Here is a 17,031-nt window from a genome sequence, read left to right on the forward strand (position 1 = left end):
GAAGCTGTGCCTGCACATGTGTTATTTCTACGTCTGCTAAGTAAAGGACGGTGAATGTTGTGCCGTGCATGTATGTGTGCAGGTACAGACATTTTGACTTTCCACTAAGGCTCGAAGATGGAAACAGCAGTAGTTAGAGGTCCATTATATGAAATAAGTGAGGTGATTAAACTTCTTCTCTCCTCAAGGACAAGCTCGTGTGGAAGCGAGCCTTCCTCGTTTGGGGGCTGTCCGTGTTCGCGGTGTTCAGCAGCGTGTACTTCGGCTTCCCCGGATCCGGAGGACTCTGCACGTTGGTCCTGGCTTTTCTCGCAGGCCTGGGGTGGGCCAGCCAAAAAGTGAGTTTCATTTTAAGGCCTTCTCATAACTCCATTTCCGATTAGATTAATTTTTCTTTCAGGTGCTTTCTTAACATCAGATTCATACAATTATTTTATCATAAAGCTATTTTCTATGCACATACAAATGGATGCCCAAAGGCACACACACACTTTCTTTTCTCCACTTACATACCGATCTTTCACTTGATGTCTTCACTTAAAATATATCATAGTCATAGTTCCCTGATGCCTTCCTTATTTTTCGTAAGGGCTGCAGAGTATTGGGTTTTATGGCTATACTCTACTTTATTAAACCAGTCTCCTACTCACACATATTTAGATTGTTCGCCATTTTCTTCTGAACAAAAGATGCTTCAATAAAATATCCTTATATACACCAGGTGTCATAAACCCTAAGTACTATCAAATCTAAGAAGAAAGAAAAAGAATGTTGTCAATTATGACATGACTTCATAATTTCAGAGATGTTTAAATGTGAGAAAACGTATATCATACGTTTTCAACGTAAACAAAATCAACAAAGTATAGCATATCCTTGAGTTTATCTATAGGATAAATTTCTAGGAATAGCATTGCCCTATGAAAGAGGATTCACAGCGATTATTTTTAATTTTATTTTTCAATTGCATTTTACATTCAATATTATTTTGTATTAGTTTCAGGTGTATGGCATAGTGGTTAGGTAATCCTATCAATATTTTACAAAGTGCTCCCCTCATTACTTCCTGTACACACCTGGCAACATGCAGAGTTATTACAATATTATTGACTATTAGTCTGAGAGTATCAGTTTTCCCTTTTAAAAGGCTGTACCATACTGATAGGTAAAAAGTCATATCTTGATTTCTGTTTCTTTGATTAGCAGCAAAATTTAATATTTTTAATATATTTAGCTACTTGTATTTTTCATTTTTTGTCTGTCTTTTGTCCATTTTCTTCTGAAGTTTAATGCATTGATTATTGATCTGTAAGATACAGACAGACACATACACATATATATGATATTAGCCATTCATGCCTTTTTATATTATTCATTTTTTACGCACAAATATCTTATATGTTCATGTGGTGAGGTCTAGCAAACTCTTAGGACCTTTCCTCAATACATTTTTTTATGAAAAATATCTTTAACATCTTATATAAGTTATCTCATTTATTGTTTGCAATAACCTTGATAAATGTATATTTGACCTGCTATACAGACGAGGACAAGAGGCTTAGAGATATCGGACAGATTGCCCAAGGTCGCAGGGCCGGGGAGCGGCAGAGCCAGGGTGAGAGCGCACGTTCTGGGGACAGAGGGGCCCTGATGCAGAGTGGTTTGACTTAAAAATTTTCAGCTTGATGATGCTGCTGAAGCAATACACATTCAGTAGAAACTCTGCTTGGAATTTTGAATTTTGATCTTTTCTCGGGTTAGGGATACCAGATACTTCTCAGGATGCTGGGCAGAGGCAGCGAGCCTCAGCTCCCAGTCAGCCACACAATCAGGAGAGCAAACAGTCCATGCTGCCGTGTTGCCAGCATTGTGTGGATGCTGTGTGTCCCGTTTTTGTGTCCCATCACATGTACGAGACGCCCATCTGTGCCTCCTGCTTCTGGTGAGAACAAGAAGACAATTACTCTTGAAAAGAAACAAACGCTGATTAGTTAATTGTAGGCTAACATACGTGTCCTGAGCACATTTAAGCCAGGCGAGGCCAAGCCTCAATATTTGGCAGTTAGGTGTATTAAATGAATTTTCCCCTTTGATGGGCTGTCGGGACATAATCCTGTCATAAATCGAGGAGCATCTGTTTATCAAAATGGTTCCCTAAAGAAAACAAATCTTCATTGAATCAGTTATGTGGCAGGCATTGTGTGTATCTTTTGTATTTTAGTGCTCAGGGAAGTTCCTACTTCTGGAGGCACCAGGTCAATGAGTCCAGGTTTTGGACGTTTCTCCCTTGGTCTGTAGTGTAGCACAGGGTCAAGAGCTCTGACTGCTTGGGCTAGCCTCAGCTGTACAATTTTGTAGCTGTACTATCACATATAAGTGTGTAACTTCTCAGACTTCAACTTCCATATCTCTAAAGTGTGGGGGGACATAGGGGAGATAATAGCAGCAACTTCTAGAGTGGAGGGTTAAGTGAAATAAATAATCTATGTAATGCAAAGTGCTTACTCATAGAATGCACTCAGTAAATAATAGCCCATATTATTTTATACCTATTTCCAGAGTAGCACAACATAGTAAAAAGAGCATGAAATTTTAAATATAGAGATTGGGATTCCAATCCCAGTTCTACTACTTTCTAGATGTAAATCCCCCAAAAGTCACTTAAGTTCTTTGATACTCAGTTTTCCTAACTATAAAATGAAGAAAACCTCTAAAGAATTGTTGTGACTACTATGTGGGAAAATCGAAATGAAACATTTATAAACTTAACAATGTTACAGCAATATTATTGTGTTCTATTTTTGAACAGCTAAAATGTTTTATAAAATTTTGTTTATGTCTGTAGTTTTATGACATCATTTCATACTTTTATGCTTGGTTTTCCATATAATCCTTAATCTTGCCATTTGTTGCATTCAGATGCACTCATCCTTTTAAAGGCTCTTTCGCGGTTTTTTTCCATCTATTTTCAAACCCAGTGCTTTCTCTGATGACCTTTGTAGCCGGGGGATTTTCTTTTCCTGATATAATTTGGATCTCCTGAATCTTGAAATAGTCTAAGAAAAAAAGGATCAGCTTAAGTAGATATTTAACTCATGAAGAGATATTTAACTCCATTTCTCTTTTCTCCTTTTGTCCACCTTTGGAAAAGATTTATATGTTCAAAGATTCTGACCAGTGGTGCACACCAATGTGTAAAGTGGCCTTACCTCTCCATGGGCAACACAGTGTTCATCCCTCTAGACTCACCTTCTTTATGCTTAACCTATTCAGTTGGTCTATTTTCTTTATAAACAAATTCACCTTAGTTTTGAAGTTATAAAAAAGCCACAAGAAAATACATTAGCAGAACTAGTCATTGTCATTAAATGATGAAGGATATTGTATGTTACCTAATACAAACCTCTCGTTTTGGAGATGAGGGCGATGAAGTGGCTTATGGTTAAGGGGGAGCAGGATTTGAACCTAAGTCATTACCTGATTCCTTCTGATGTGAAAACACAATTTTTTGCATGACATAGGAATATTACTATATAAATAAACCAACCAACCTCCTCACATATGTTATGTCTTTATGTGGAAGCCAAGGGGAAATAGAATACTTAACCTAGTAAAATATCAGGTAATAAAACAAAGAAAATAGAGAAACTGTCTAGTCTTCCTTTGTCAAACTGTTTAATTCTATATATATGGAAGTGCAGATCCTTGAGGATGTGTAATTAGAAGTATAAAAATGTCACCCAAAATATAGATTCTTATTAGTTGATTGAAAAAATCTGTTAAATGTAAATTCTTTAACACAGTAATAGCTGTTGATAAATTGCATCCCCAAAAAAGCATTATCAATTTGCTCTCCTACCAATTAGTTAATTTTTTAAAAAGTATTAGAAGTACTTGACATTATTAAAACTTCTCAGTATATTTTCCAATGTGATTGCCCCCCATAAAAACATGGCATATCATTTTAATTTCTGTTTCTCTGATTACTCAGTTTTAACATTTTGGGGAGACTGCTTGTTTCTTCTGTGAAATACTTCTGCATGGGCACTGTGCATTTTCAAATCTATGTCTTTTTCTTGTTGACTGGATATTGCTCCTTATTCTGCTATACTTAGTACAGATATTTCTCCTTGTTTATCACCTTTTTTTGGCCACAGATATTTTGGTTATACTATAGTCCATTGCATCAGTATTTTCCAAGGGTTTTTGCATTATGTGTTATAAAGTTAGTACTTCAGGTCTTATCAGGACAAAGAAATCACATAGAAACTGGAATGTGGAAAGTTTATTATTAACTAGATATTATTTTACAAGATGTAAAGAGACCTCTAAAGAATACAGGAATAGCAGCTGTAAACCACTAGGGCTCCATAGAGCACCCCCTTCCACCACCCACTCCACCTACTCCTGGCCCAGGAGCTGAGAATTCAGACCTTGTTTAGAACTTCAGTTCACTGGGTGGCAGAAGAGTCACCATGGTACCCTGCCTGCAGAATTTGCTGGAAGTCCACCCTCCAAATTTCCAAGAAATCCATTGTCTAGGGTACACGGGGTAGTATATTGCCAAGGGAGTAGGCCATGAAACCACCCCAGTAGTAGGCTGGGGGAAGCTGCGGGCCACCAGGTAGGAACCTGGCACTGGAGAAGCCACTTGGGTTGCAGAAGCCTGGCACTGTAGGACTCAGCTGGAGGACCCACTGAAACCAGGAAAAGCATCTTCCTCTGGCGATATCTCTTCTGCGCCCTCTACTGACAAGATTTAATATGGTGCTAGCTAGCAAAGGAGAAAGGAAAGGAGCCGGGCTCCGTTTTCTTCAGAGCAATAGTGAAAGAAGCCATGGAGCAATGAATGAATAACTGGAGCAGCACTTTACTATTCCTGAATTTGATTTTTGGACATAATTTGAATTGACATTAAACAGTATTTTTATAAAGATAAAATGAAATTAGAAACAACTTAAAGGTCCATCAGTAGAGCAATGATTGAATATATGTGGTACTTCCACACCATAGATACCTATACAGCAATAACGAGGTGCATATCTGGATATGTGTACTAATATTATAAGCTCTGTGAAGCATACTGTTAAATTAAAATGAGCATAACATTTTAAGCTATGAAATTAAGTGTTACAGTGTGTAAACATACACATAAATATGTATTTGGAAGTAGTTCTCCTAAGATTATAAGACTTTATAATTAAGATCCATTTGCAAACCACACTAAAGCACCTCATATAATAACTTTGTTAGAAATATCTTTATGTAATATCTTTGCTCTCTCCTTCTAACCTCTTAATTTATAGAAGTCACAGAAATAAAGTCTATCTCAGCTCAAATTGACTCCCATTTCAAATTAGTAAGATTCAGAACTGGTAACTTTACATAGTAAAAATCTCTGTGTGTCTGTATGTGTGTGTGTGTTTCTTTTAGGCAGAGGTTGAAAAAATTATTTCTGTTGCCTGGGACATCTTTCAGCCCCTTCTCTTCGGACTGATTGGGGCAGAGGTATCCATTGCATCTCTCAGACCAGAAACTGTAGGTAAGAACATCAAAGTAGTGCTTTGGCTAAAGTCGACTCTTCCTAGATTCAGTTGAAATATCTTTAGAAGGTGTATGTTCAATGGTTCCCACTTTCACATTAGGTAGAAATTTAATTCTGATCTGTCTTTTCAAGTAGTTGGTTAGAAAATGTTTGTCAGTCTAAGACAGTAAATTTTATATCTTTAAAAGTGTTCCTTGTAAAGAAAACTAATAGTTTACTACTATCAAAAAATACAGGCCTTAAAATATTTTTTTCCAAGAATAGAGTTTTCATCTACCCTTGTTCTGATCAAGGGCCAGAATTTTAAAGATAACTAATCAGTTCCATAATATGTACGCATGGAATAGAAATGTTTGTTCATTCATTCTTTTATTTGTTTATGCATTAAAAGCCATCATATTAAAACTCTCTTGAGTCATAGCACTGTGCTTAAAGTTAATTTGTCCCTATGTTCTCCATATTCCCTCCTTTTCTTCACATCACAGTCACCTCCGTCCATCCAAGGATCTGATCCCCTGTCACTTCCTTCTGCATCTCACGCATAGATCCTTCTCACACATCTTTAAATACACTTGTCACGTGCATGCTTTTCCCCTCTTCAGAATTTAAACAGACTCTAATCTCTCTTATCTTAAAATACTATTCTTCCATTCGGATACATGCTGCAACATGGATGCGCCTTGAGGACACTACTAAGTGAAGTTCGCCAGTCACAAAAAGACAAACATTGTTACGATTTCCCTTATCTGATACATCCAGAGTAGTCACATTCATGGAGAAGGGGAGTAAATGGTTGTTTCCAGGGCTTCGAGGGAGGGGGAAGTGGAGAGTTTTTGTTTAATGAGTACAGAGTTTGTTTCGAAAGATGAAAAGATTCTGGTGATTAGTCGCACAAAAATGTGAATGTTTGCCTTAATACTACTTAACTCTACACTTAAAAATGTGTTAAGATGGTAAATTTTATGCATATTTTAACACAATTAAAAATTATTTCTCCATTTCACTTCTCACCTACTAATCTACCTCTCTCCTCTTTTCATACTTTTCCAAAGAGGTAAGTAATCATATCCTTTTTCCATTTCCACTTATTCTTATTCTTTTCTTCAACACATTTTGGCCCAGCTCCTGCCCTACGACACCACCAATCCCGCTCCGACCAAGGTTATATTGCTGACTTCACTGAATACCTATTGGTCTTCATTTTATGTGAGCTCTCAGCAGCATTTGGGAGGCCTTTAAAACACTCTCTACATTGAATTCCGAATCTTTTTCTTTCCCAGAGCTTACTGAGTCCTTCTTTACACTCACATACATTGGCTTAAATGCTGCTCTGTACCTAAGTTTTTTCTAAAGCTTGTATGCTACTTGTCTTTATAACATCTCTGAGCTCATCTACACTCAGTGTCTTTGATTATGAACTACTATAATTTTTATCTCTCAATCAGTATACAGGGTGGGACAAAAGTAGGTCTACAGTTGTTTGTGTGGAAAATAATACAACAATTAGTAAATAATAATACAAGAATAAACTCTGTGTTGTACATGCTCACAACTGTAAACCTGCCTTTGCCCCACCCTGCATACCACTGCTACCTCGACATCATCACTTGTGTAAGTCCTTCAGAATTTCAGACTCAGTGTGTGTGAAACTTTTTCATCATCCTCTCCTAAATATTTTCATGTTCCCTCCTGGGAGTGAGATCATCTTTTGTATCAGGTATTTTAGGCAATGAATACTTCTGAAAATTTACCGACCAGGGAGAAATGCCCTTCAACATAGAGCCACATAGCTTTTCTATAAAGAAAACATATTGCAGGTTCACGATAGATCCCCCGGCAATGTCTGTCTGGGGTTTTACAGCCTTTTGACCGTGAGAAAGTTATTTAGCCTTTCTGAATTTCAGTTTTTTCAACTGTAAAATGAGAACAATTACCCCACAAGTTGTCAAGATTAAGTAAAGCAGTTCACTTAAGCCTTAGTACAGAATGTGGCACAGAGTAAACACCTAACAAATGTTACTTTTTTTTAAAAAGTCACCCTATTATTTACCAGTCACCTTGGCTGTGTGTTTCTCAGGTCTAGCAGCCTGCAGCACCCCTTGTCACAATCCCTTATTTTGCAAGTCAGGGTGAACTTATCTTTATCAGCAAAGGATTCTAAAGGATTGAGTGAAGCACTGTGAATGTGAACCAGAACTAACAGGCAGGCAGTGTAAACACCAGTGTGGTATAACAGCAGTTCGCTGACAGTGTCTATTTTGATTGGTCAGTGCCCAGCCAGCTCTGTTCTGATTGGCTGCTTGCCTCCATACTGGCGGGTAATTATTTTGTATATCACCTGTGGTCTTAGACTCTATAAGATTTCTCACCCATTTTGATGAAAATACTGACTTTTCCCTCTTACTCTCTTACCAATATGTTTATACTTCACTTACTTTATAGTCCACGAAGTACTTGTTTATGTTTCAGTCTTCCTCTGACTTTGAAGTTTATAGAAGTCAAGTCTGTATGTATTTTGTACACCCAGTACCTAGTCCAAATACTTTTATGCATTGTTATCACTTAATAAATTCTTGTTGAATAAACACATGGAAAAAAGTATGCTTTTCACTTTAAAGCATAAGAGAAATAACATTTAAATCTTCTTTGTAGAAATTCAAACGTTTAATTAATTTTTCAGTTTATTCTAAGGAAAATACTTTCTTTTAATAAATAGCCTGATTGATCCTAGTACAGGAGTTGACAAAATAGGTTTACAGTTGTAATGCAAATAAATAATACAATAATTGATAGATATTAATGAACTGTGCACCTGAAACCTGTATAATTTTGTTAACCAGTGTCACCCCCATTAATTCAACTTAAAAAAGGCATGGTAAATGATCTGCCACCTTATGTAACAAAGTTCCACACTGCAACGCAAAGTGACCTAAATTCCAACCACGTGTAGAGGAGGAATGTTTAATGACATTGTAAGAAGCTTTTGTGGTACTTCCGCCAAGATGGAGGCATAGGTGGAAACACTGTGCCTTCTCCCACAACCAAGTTTGAATACAACAAAGGTTTGGAGAAACAAAGACACAATCAAAGGACAGAAAATTGAATTATACGGAAGTCCGACTACATCTAACCGTTCAACGGGGACGGTAAGAGGGGCGGAGCCAGCAGCGAGCAGGGTCGGGCAGGACAGGGCCCCCGACCCAGGCGCGCAGGCAGACAGGAACCAGTTGGGGTGCAGGGCAGACCAAGGGCACATATTCGCGCACAGTGAGACAGACCACGCAGGCCCCAGGGGGCGAGGGCTGACGGCAGTGGCACACTCGCGTGCACTGGACCGAAACGCATGGGCCCGGTGACGGCAGCAACTTCGGCACCAGTGAGGGCCATGGCGGCAGGCAGCGGACAGGACGCCATAGTCCCTCTTTGACCCCACTCCCACATACAGCGTCACAACCCAGCGACTTAGTTGCCCTGTTCTAGTGAACACTTTAGGGCTCTGATCCTACTATGGAACAGGCACGAACAACCCAAAAGATGTCGCAAGAAGAACTCAAAGTCCGAGAGCCAATAACTCTAAGCGACAGAGAAATTGCCAGCCTCTCAGAACCACAATTCAAGACACTATTTATCAGGATGCTCACAGAACTTGTAGATTATAGTCACAAATTAGAGGAACAAAGTCACAAATTAGAGGAACATATGAAGGCTAAACTAATTGAAATGAAGGGAGATGCACAGGAAACCAATAGTGATGGAAAGGAAACTGGGACTCAAATCAATGGAATGGACCAGAAGGAAGAACAAAACATCCTACCAGAAAGGAAGGAAGAAATGAGAATTCAAAAAAATGAGGAGAGGCTTAGGAACCTCCAGGACATCTTTAAATGTTCCAACATCCGGATTTATAGGGGTACCAGAAGGTGGAAAGAAACAGCCACGAGTGGAAAACTTATTTGAACAAATAATAAAGGAGAACTTCCCCAATCTGGCAAAGGAAATAGACTTCCAGGAAATCCAGGAAGCTCAGAGAGTCCCAAAGAAGTTGGACCCAAGAAGGAACACACTAAGGCACATCATAATTACATTAGCCAAGACCAAAATGAAGGAGAGAATCCTAGAAGCATCAAGGGATAAGGGGACAGTCACCTACAAAGGAGTACCCATCAGACTGTCAGCGGATTTCTCAAAAGAGACCTTCCAGGCAAGAAGGGGCTGGAAAGAAGTATTCCAAGTCATGAAATCCAAAGACCTACAGCCAAGATTGCTTTATCCAGCAAAACTTTCATTTAGAATGGAAGGACAGATAAAGTGCTTCTCAGATAAGGTCAAGTTCAAGGAGTTCATCATCACCAAGCCCTTGTTATATGAAATGCTAAAGGGACTTATATAAGAAAAAGAAGATGAAAAATATGAACAGTGAAAGGACAGCAAACACACAGTTGTTGACAACCACTCCTAAAACAAAAGCAAACCAAGAGGACAGCTAGATCAGGAGTGGAACCATAGAAATTAAGAACACATGGAGGGTTAGAAATAGGGGGGTGGGAGGGGGAGAAGGGGGGAGAAGGCACAGAAAATAGCATAGATGGTAGATAGAAAATAGATAGGGGGGAGGGCGAGAATAGTGAGGGAAATATAGAATCCAAGGAACTTGAGACACGTGGTTATGAACTAAGGCGGGGGGGAGAATGGTGGGGGAGGGAGGGTGCGGGTGGAAGGGATTGAAGGGGGGGAATAGAACAACTGTAATGGTATAATCAATAAAATATATTTTTTAAAAAAGAAGCTTTTGTAAGCTGTGTTGTTAAGAGATACACCACCACATTTACCAACCAACACATTCATTAGTCATCTGCTCTAAGTGCTTACAAACAACAGTAAAGTGTATGTGCCCCTCCCCCAACACACCAATAATTAATAAATAATAAAACAGTAAAATGTGTTTCACATACTCACAACTGTAAACCTACTTTTGCCAATTGCTGTATTGATGTTTTGACAAATTATGCCTAACCATTTTTAGCTTTTAAAATTTTTAATAGATTTAGATTATTTCTGTTGATAGTATTTTGAGTCAATAACTATGAGATTCAATTTTTCCCTCAGTATTTTATTATGTCTAAAAAATGAGTTTTTCTTAACAGGCCTTTGTGTTGCCACCCTGGGCATTGCAGTTTTGATACGAATTTTGACTACATTTCTGATGGTGTGTTTTGCTGGTTTTAACATAAAGGAAAAGATCTTCATCTCTTTCGCATGGCTTCCGAAGGCCACAGTCCAGGTAATGATGGACAAGATGCCTCAGCCTTTTAACTCCTATTTCTATTTGTTACCTTGAAACTTTGAATAAGAGGGCTTATTCAAATTTGGTGAAAATAAGTTATTGAAGTTTGATCTGTGAAAAGAGTTTGTACTAATCTACTCTTTAAAAGTTTTGTTTTTGGTATATTGATTCGTCAAATATGACAGCTCATTTAAATGTATTTAGATCGCCAAGGTACATCCAAAATACCAGTAAGTCTCTACACTACTGCGAATCAGTAGCAGGAGGAGGAAAAAGTTTGAATTATCAGTCAGAGCTCTCTAAATCCCTCACCTCATTATCTTCCAAGAAGAGAGAGAAGCAAACAGTGTGGCTCATCTTAGTATTTAGAAACACTTCAGTGTCAATATGATTCATGATTAGTTATGCTTGATCACAGTCTTTATATTAAGAAGTATAAACATTTATTGACAATTCAGAAAATGCATTACTGATTTCCTACATCATTAGTTGATATTAAATTTTTCAAACTAGCTGAACTGTCATTCACAGTTCTTACCATGTAACCCAGAATTTGTGCACTGTAATGAACAAGGCACTAACTGATAGGTGCTTGAAATTACTGACCATAAATTTGGTAGAATGCCCATAATTGCTCATTAAATTAGTACTGTTTAGAGTGTGATTTGTTGCCATTGTAATATATTCCTGATTATATTCCATACTTTCTACAGTAATTATAGCAAATTAGGTTTAACTCTTCCATCCCTGATTGTATTGCAATTATTTAAATATGCGAATTTCATGAAGTGAAAATCAAATGTTCTTAATTTAAGAAGCTTTGGTGGATGTATATGCTCTGTAACTATATGCCAGATTCTGTGTGGCTGTGGGCTTGAACATTATTTCCAAGAAGGTTTTTTTTTCCATCACACTTTCAAAGATGCCTGAGACACAGTGACTAAGAATACTGTGAGGTTAATAGAGTACAACAGGGGGAAGAATTTCTCCCTCACAGTATCTTCAGCTTCTGTACTACGTCTGGTAACTTTAGTAGGTGAATATTAAAAGAATTATTCTAGTACCTTTGAAATGTTAAAAGCATTGCTGTAGTAGATTTTATATGAAAGATTTATTTCTAAACATTAAAATTTGAAAGATGGCACCTTCCTATTTCAAAGCAAATTTTAAAATAAAGACAAATTATGGAGAATGTATCGAAGAATGTATGTTCTGTGAAACAAGTATTGCATAGAATTTTTCTTCTTTCTCCTTTTGTCACAGTACAAGAAACAAGACTTCTTATATATTTTTCTATATTAGTTGTTTTCAAACATTTTTCTTTCTGTGATACTATAAAAATACTCTTAAAATCAGAACTCAGCATACATACAAATTCCCAAATATACACACACACATACCAAACAGAGAACGAAAAGAGAAATATACAACTGACCCATGAACACTGCAGGAGTTAGGGATGCTGACCTGCACACAGTTGAAAATCTGTATACAACTTTAGACCGCCCCCAAACTCGAGCATCCCTCTGTATCAGTGGGGGATTGGTTCCAGGACCCACCTGTGGATACCCAAATCTGAGGATTCTCAAGGCCCTTCTATGAAGTGGTGTGGAACAGTGCATACATTCAGCCCTCTGCACACACAGATTCCCAGTCACAGTTGGAAAATGCTGTTTTCACTCTCCTGTTGGCTGAATCCACAGCAGCAAAACCTAGAGATAGGAAGGGTCTACTGTGTATCTATTGCAAACAAAATCACATATAAGTGGACCTTCACAGTTCCAACCCATGGTGTTTAAGGGTCAAATATATTTGATAATATGTACAATTCCTGCCAAGAATTTGTGAAATGTTCAGTTAGTTAAGGTACCAGGTAACCTACAATAACAAAGAAGCCTAAGCGCAGCAACGAAATTAGACAGCTTTCTCCTTCCCCACCAGCAGTCCTCCAGGGCCATTCCAGAGTGGGTGGGGCGGCCACTATGCTCAGTCAGCACGTGCATACTGATCTGCTCCTCTGTTTCACTGTCCCAGAGGCTCGTGTGTTCGGTGGAATAAGAGAAGAACCAAAGCGACTAATATGTTGTCTTCCCATGTGTGCTAATATTGTATTTTTCCTCTAAAAGAATATGAGCATTTTCATAAGATTTCCCAGTAGGTAAACTTTAAATGAAATATTTCACCAACTCCTGAGGCAAAGAGTAAACCAAATACTTACTGAGATTAACTTCAGGGGTTTTTAAAAATTTATTTAAGTGTTGTTCAAGTACAGCTTTTTGTCTTTTACTCCCATCCCAGCCCACCCTCCCCCAGTGCTCCCCACCTTCCTCCCATTTCCACCCCCCTTAGTTGTTGTCCATGTGACCTTTATACTAGTTCTTGTAAATCCTTCCCCTTTTTCCCTGAAATTCCCTCCCCTCTCCCCTCTGGTCACCATCAGCCTGTTCTCTATTTCAGTGTCTTTGGTTCTATATTGCTTGCTTGTTTGTTTTGTTTTAACTTCAGGTTTTGAAGGTTCTTACCACTTTCAGGTTCCATGATGTTTAAAAATTAGCAATATATTTTCTTTTTTTTAATTTTAAAGTACATCCTTTTCCAGTAAGTATCACTGCATTTCTCATCTTGTTTTTCTCTTTTTTTAAGATTTTATTTATTTATTTTTAGAGAGAGGGGGAGGGAGGGAGAAAAAAAGGAGAGAAGCATTAATGTGGGAGAGAGAAACCTCAGGCTGTCTAACAAAATACCATAGACTGAGTGATCGGTGCCTTTCAGACGCTCCTGACCATGAACTAAACCTGCAGCCAGGGCACATGCAATGACCAGGAATCAAAGCAGCAAACCTTCGATGCATAGGATGATGTTCCAACCAACTGAGCCACACCGGCCAGGGTTCATCTTGTTCTTTCTTAAGTCCAATTTCTTAAACATGGAAGAATGAGATGACTGGTAACTTCCATCTTTATTCAGGAGAAATTTAGTATATGGAATCATGTTGTAGTTAATTAATATCATGAGTGTGTGTTTTGAAATATATTTGCCTGATATTTTTGTGCCCTTATCTTATGCAAATAGGTACACATGAAATCATCATTTTTCCCCATGGAAGGGCAGGGACAGTTTCCAAACAATCAGAACCAACTTCAGTATACTTTGAAAGAAGACTAATAGAACTTTCTTAATTGAGAAAAGAATAAGCAATTTGTTTAAAAATAATTCACCTTATAGCTATGTGCTTATTGTATCATGTTTCCAAATTTACCTTTAAACTCCTATAGGCTGCAATAGGATCTATTGCTTTGGACACAGCAAGATCACATGGAGACAAACAGTTAGAAGAATATGGAATGGATGTGTTGACAGTGGCATTTCTAGGCATCCTCATCACGGCCCCAATTGGAAGTCTACTGATTGGTTTGCTTGGCTTCAGGCTTCTCCAGAAAGCTGAATATCACAATGAAGTTGAAGGGGAGATTTCTGTGCGACTTTAGAGGTGAAAAGAAAGAATGCTGAATATAATGACTACAAAACTGCTAACAACGGCTACTTTTCGCAACTAGCAGAGACTACTTTTATCAAAATGGATAGTGAAATATGTAATGTTCAGTCTTAAAATGTAATAAAACCAGGAGTGTGGCTATTTCTTTAAACAGCATTTTTAGCCATTATCCTTTATATGTGGGAGGTGATGTTCTGCATCTTCAACCTGACTGCTCTACCTTCTTTTTTTTTCAAACACCCCTTTGTCATACATCTTAATTTGCATAGGGACACACACACTTTAAGGTACTATCACAATTTTAAAAGCACATGAAAAAGACTAGGTTCAGAATCCTGTTCTGCTAGCCAACAGCTTTCTCTGATTTAACTGTTACTGTCACAGCTTCATGATTCATGGTCGCCTAGCCTCTCATGTGTTGAGTTGGCTCCTCTTTTTTTGGCTCCTCTGTGTTTGTTGGTTTGTTTGTTTGTTCATTTGTTTTTAAATACCGTAATCCAGTGCTTCATTGGTTTCTACACTCACTTTCACTGCTAATATGCCTCACCTCCGTTTCTATTCCTCTTATTGTGTCTGATTGGTCCCGCCAAAATGTAAAAGTGCACAAAGTATCTTCATTAGCTCTTCCTCTTGCAACTATCTGGAATCTAGATGTTAACCTAATTCAGAGCATCAATCAGGCCAACCAAATTTACTCAACCCCAACCACAGATGTAATCAGTTGCTCTTACATTCAGGTCCCTGAAAGAGGAGTGTATGTACCCTATACATAGTTCTGTCAAAGCACTCATAACTCCTTTTTGTTATTTGTTTTTACGTATTTGTCTCCTATTAAATCAGCCAGTTACAGGCGGGAGCACTGTCTTGGTCATCTGTGAGTCCTCGGCATTTTGCGTAGGGCATGGAAGATAGTAGGCATTTAATAAACACTTACTGACCTAATCAGAGAGGGGATCTTCTTCCACTGTAGAAAACTACCTGGCAAGTAACAGTTCAGACCTTAGTCTGCTTAGTCTGACTTAGTCACCTCAGGCTGTCTAACAAAATACCATAGACTGAGTAGCTTAAACAGCAGATGAGTATTTTCTCACAGTTCTGAAGGCTGAAAGACTAACACGAGGGTGCTGATGAGAGCTGTCCTCCTGGCTTGCGCATGGCCTCCTCTCACTGTGTTCTCACAGGGTGAGGGAAGAGATGGGGATGGAAGAGAGTGTGCAAGTTCTCTTGTGTCTCATCTTATAAGAGTCCTCATCCTATCATCAGGGCCCTACCCTTCTGACCTCATCTAAACCTAATTATCTCCCAAAGGCCCCAACTCCAAATACTATCACATTGGAGGTTAGGGCTTCAAAATATGAATTAGCAAGAGGGTGGGGAAATGAGGAGGACACAGTTCAGTCCAGAACAGGATGTCATACTTCCAAGGATGGTGCTAAGCAAACAATGAAAATTCTTGTTCTTCAATGCCCTTTTAATTTCTACGACCAGTGCCATTCATATCCCCTGTGAGAAGTTTTTTTTTTTTCTTTCTCTTAGATAGACTGATTAGGTTTCAGATCTCTAAGTGATTTTCACATTTCAGTATTTTCTCTTTAGTATTAATGGCAAATAACCTTGACTGGACTTGGGTGACCTCAAAATTTCCTGAGCCAAACATTTGCATTTGCAAACAATCTCATCCATTATAGTCTTTAAAAACAGTATTGATTATTTTTTCTGATTATAAAATAATATATTTTAATTACAGAAAATTTAGAATACAGAAAAGTACAAGGAAGAAAACTGAAACTACTCTTAATATAAACACCCATTTTATTATGATTCTTTTAAATTTTACTCTTGCATTTCTGAGGGATATCTTATTTTCAGAAAGATATATCCTCTACTGAATTAGCTGGGTGAAAGTTAACATAAATACATACATTTGAGTTCTGTGAAGATATAAAGATACAAGAATTTTTCTTTTATATAATGAATTTTAAGCCTTCCCAAAATTATTTATTTACATGGTAATGTTCAAATATCCATTTTGCAATGAATAAAACAAAAATTCCTTCCATAATGGAGCTTATGTTTTAAAATCCATTCATTCACTCATTCAAGTACACTTATAGCATGTTTGCTATGTGCCAGGCCTTATGCTAGATACTGGGGAATACAGTGGTGAACAGGATATTCAAGGTCCCTGTTTTTAATACTACTTGAGTTCTAGTGGATGGTTGACACTGCAGAATACAAATGTGAATAAGACAGGATACTTGTCTTTAAAAATCTCACGAGAAAAAAGATATATCGCAAATACTTGTGATCCGAATTAATGATTCAAAAGTGTTCTCAAGGATCCAATATGGTGGTAGAGCAGGTGGATGTTACACTCACCTCCTTTCAGGATAAAACTAGAATTATAACTAAAATATAGAGCAATCAACCATAATAGCCATCTGAAGAAAAGTCTTAAAACCAAGGATCTAGGGAAGAAGCCACATCAAGACCAGTAGGAAGGGAGAAACTCAAAAAATGCTGGCCCCACTCCATGGGCAGCAGCTGAGATTCCAGAGGGATATCTAAGCCGTGGAGGTTGCCCCTGAGAAGCCCCCAAGCTGGGCACCACAGCTCAGAGCACCAGGCCAGGAAGAGATGCCCGCATAACATCTGGCTGGGAAAATCAGCAGAGTCTGTCCACCAGGGAGAGCTGACAGTCTGCTG

At 38.1% G+C, this 17,031-nt stretch overlaps 1 protein-coding gene across 4 annotated transcripts in view; it reads left to right on the plus strand.

Annotated features, from left to right (window-relative positions):
• The window catches only part of SLC9B2 (solute carrier family 9 member B2), a 52,566-nt gene extending 37,387 nt beyond the window's left edge, over positions 1 to 15,179 (plus strand). For all 4 annotated transcript variants that reach the window (XM_037031961.1, XM_037031962.1, XM_037031960.1 and 1 more), the window contains 4 exons: positions 189 to 338; positions 5,434 to 5,542; positions 10,690 to 10,826; positions 14,105 to 15,179. In XM_037031961.1, coding sequence (XP_036887856.1) covers positions 189 to 338; positions 5,434 to 5,542; positions 10,690 to 10,826; positions 14,105 to 14,317 — 609 coding nt within the window. In that variant the 3' untranslated portion in view covers positions 14,318 to 15,179. The remainder of the gene's footprint in view (positions 1 to 188; positions 339 to 5,433; positions 5,543 to 10,689; positions 10,827 to 14,104) is intronic.
• Positions 15,180 to 17,031: the final 1,852 nt, after the last annotated feature.

Source organism: Sturnira hondurensis, unplaced genomic scaffold, assembly GCF_014824575.4.
Source record: "Sturnira hondurensis isolate 20B ecotype Veracruz unplaced genomic scaffold, ASM1482457v3 Scaffold0021214, whole genome shotgun sequence".
NCBI lineage: Eukaryota > Metazoa > Chordata > Mammalia > Chiroptera > Phyllostomidae > Sturnira > Sturnira hondurensis.